Below are 2,500 nucleotides of genomic sequence, written 5' to 3' on the forward strand. Positions count from 1 at the left end.
AGCATACCGTTATTGATGATGATGGAGAACCTCCAGGCACATTCCTTCTTTGATTCGTCCGAGTGAAACACCCTGGGATGGACACTGAAGTGGATCCAAGGGGTAGCTACAGCCAATCTAAGATAGCAACCTGGATCTTTGATTACAATGAAGGTCTGTTTCTTTGATAACATAAACATAAATATAAACATAAACAAGTTAAATATACTTTAATCTTACTTGAAAATTAAAGTTAACAATTTTTTTTTAAATTCCAGAATTATCATTGGTGGGGAAAACTGTGAGGCAGTTGTGTGAACCATGATAACATAGGTGCACACATTTATAATAGCATCTTGGATTTCTGCATCGCTTATGTTCTACAGACACCATTACTGACTATCCCCCCACTGCGTGAAAGCATACAACCCATATTTTTTTACTATATTAAAACTATAGCCTCTAACTTGCTTTTTCATTTCTCTTTCAGTCTTGAAGTGTGCACTTTTGGGAAGCAAGTTTTTGTTTAGAGTCCCAGTTCCTCTATGTAATTATTGTAAGATACCAGGTGATGTAAAATACCTGTCAAAGTAGAAGTTGGTACCTTTGGATTCAGCGAAGTACTATTCTCTTCCCAATTTTTACATTTCTATCTGGCATAACATATAACTCTCTATACTTATCAAAGCGGCGTTTCTTCCTCTGACAGATCTCAAAATCTAAAATCAATCCTTTGCTTGTGTTAAGCACGAAGCTTCGCCGGACAGCGACCTTGAAATGGAATCATTATATACCGACTGGTCTGTGCAACTCTAACCACCTACTTCGAACATTAGCACGACTATTACATATAATTTATTTCTGTGAGTCAACATGAATTCTGTAGAAAAAAATCGGAGATTTCTCTCCATCTGTCAGATAAGGTCTTCAAACAGATAAGAAGTCGCAACGCTTTATAGGCTGATTGTCTTTACATTAAGTATGTTACGAAGTGTTCATTGTTCAGCAGTGAGGCGGATATCACATGAGATCTGTAGAAAATTTGTAATTTGATAAGATTATGATATAAAATTTCAAGGAGAGCTGCGAAAATGATTATGCACTTGTGAAAGGGTAGTGCTAATAACCGTGATGATAATGATAATGATAATGATATAATGATGATAGTGGAGACAATAATGATTACGATGATAATGATGACGAAGGAGACCGGATGACCCTGTCTTGGAGGATGCCCTGTGGTCTAGCAGCTCAGCCGAAAAGAAGAGCAATCCCTCGCCAGGCTACAGACATTAATATGTCCGTGATTGGGCAGCCGTGAAAGCTGTCCGTATGTCATATATTTCGATGATGTGGCACTTTGTGTATACAGTAATTAAAAAAAAAAGTTTTACTGATACTTATATATACTTTTGTTTCTCTTCTGTCCACAGATATAAATTTTCTTCGTATTTTTGTGCCAGAGTAAATTTGTTAATTTATAATAATTTTTGCACTATAGTTTCAGTGTGATAATAATGGCATTTATGATATTTTGGAATGTTTGTAAGAAGAAAAACTCACGGAGACAATAATACCATGTATTTATGAATATACACGACAGAGGTAGATTATTTCATGAATACAAAAATATGCAGAAATATAAATCGTATGCAATATTCATGATAATATTTGTATTTGTCGCACTATGTATTACATGTAAGAAAATACAATTTACTTCTCTTGTCATTCACTAACTCGGGTAACTGAAAACATAAACTAGAGAGGCATTATATATCTTGGCACGGAACCCAAACTAACCTGTGATCAAACCAATTTAGCGTTAATTTGTATCTTGGGGCCTCTCTTTCTCCCAAGAAACAACCTAGACCAAGATAACTTGCTCAGGGTTGCTCCGAGATTTATCCTCAGGAGAATCGTCTTCGACCCGAACGAGCCATGACCTTGCAGCATCACCCCACGACCCGATGCCGCCAGACGACTCTCGCTAAAATGAAAATGACAACGAAACAACGACCTACAGAGGGACGACAGTGACACACTACGGACCAAGGTAATGAAAGTGACTTGTAGTTCTAGTATTATTTTCTAGTTCTAGTACTTTCCCTAGTTCTAGTCATTTTTTCTAGTTCGCGTTCTCGTCGGCAACAGCTCTCACAACGGCCATGATGTCCCGGGCGGAGAAGGGGCAGTTCTTGAAGAGGGAGGAGCAGGCGGCGCCCCCCCTGCCTACCGCGGCCGCCTTCCGCAGTTGCTTCACGCCCGCCGTCGCCCGCTCGTCGCTGGGGGGGGGGGGGATGAGGTGAGACGACGGGAAAGCAGAACAACGAAGAACGGAATGCAAAAGATCTTCAAATGAAGATTCATAAAAATAGCAGGAATAAGACTGATAGTGATAATGATAATAATACTTATAATCATAATGATGATGATAGTAATAATGATAAGGATGATGATAATGTTGCAACTGCTGATAAAGGTAACAATAACAATAATGCTTGATAACGATAGCAACAACAAG

At 38.6% G+C, this 2,500-nt stretch overlaps 1 protein-coding gene across 1 annotated transcript in view; it reads right to left on the reverse strand.

Moving 5' to 3' along the window:
- Positions 1 to 1,545: 1,545 nt before the first annotated feature.
- LOC119574887 (glycine, alanine and asparagine-rich protein-like) overlaps positions 1,546 to 2,500 on the reverse strand; it is a 7,977-nt gene continuing 7,022 nt past the window's right edge. Inside the window, exon 5 of the mRNA XM_037922160.1 lies at positions 1,546 to 2,261. Within this exon, the coding sequence (XP_037778088.1) occupies positions 2,105 to 2,261 (157 nt within the window). The 3' untranslated portion in view covers positions 1,546 to 2,104. The remainder of the gene's footprint in view (positions 2,262 to 2,500) is intronic.

This window comes from Penaeus monodon, chromosome 7 (assembly GCF_015228065.2).
Source record: "Penaeus monodon isolate SGIC_2016 chromosome 7, NSTDA_Pmon_1, whole genome shotgun sequence".
NCBI classification, from domain to species: Eukaryota; Metazoa; Arthropoda; class Malacostraca; order Decapoda; family Penaeidae; genus Penaeus; species Penaeus monodon.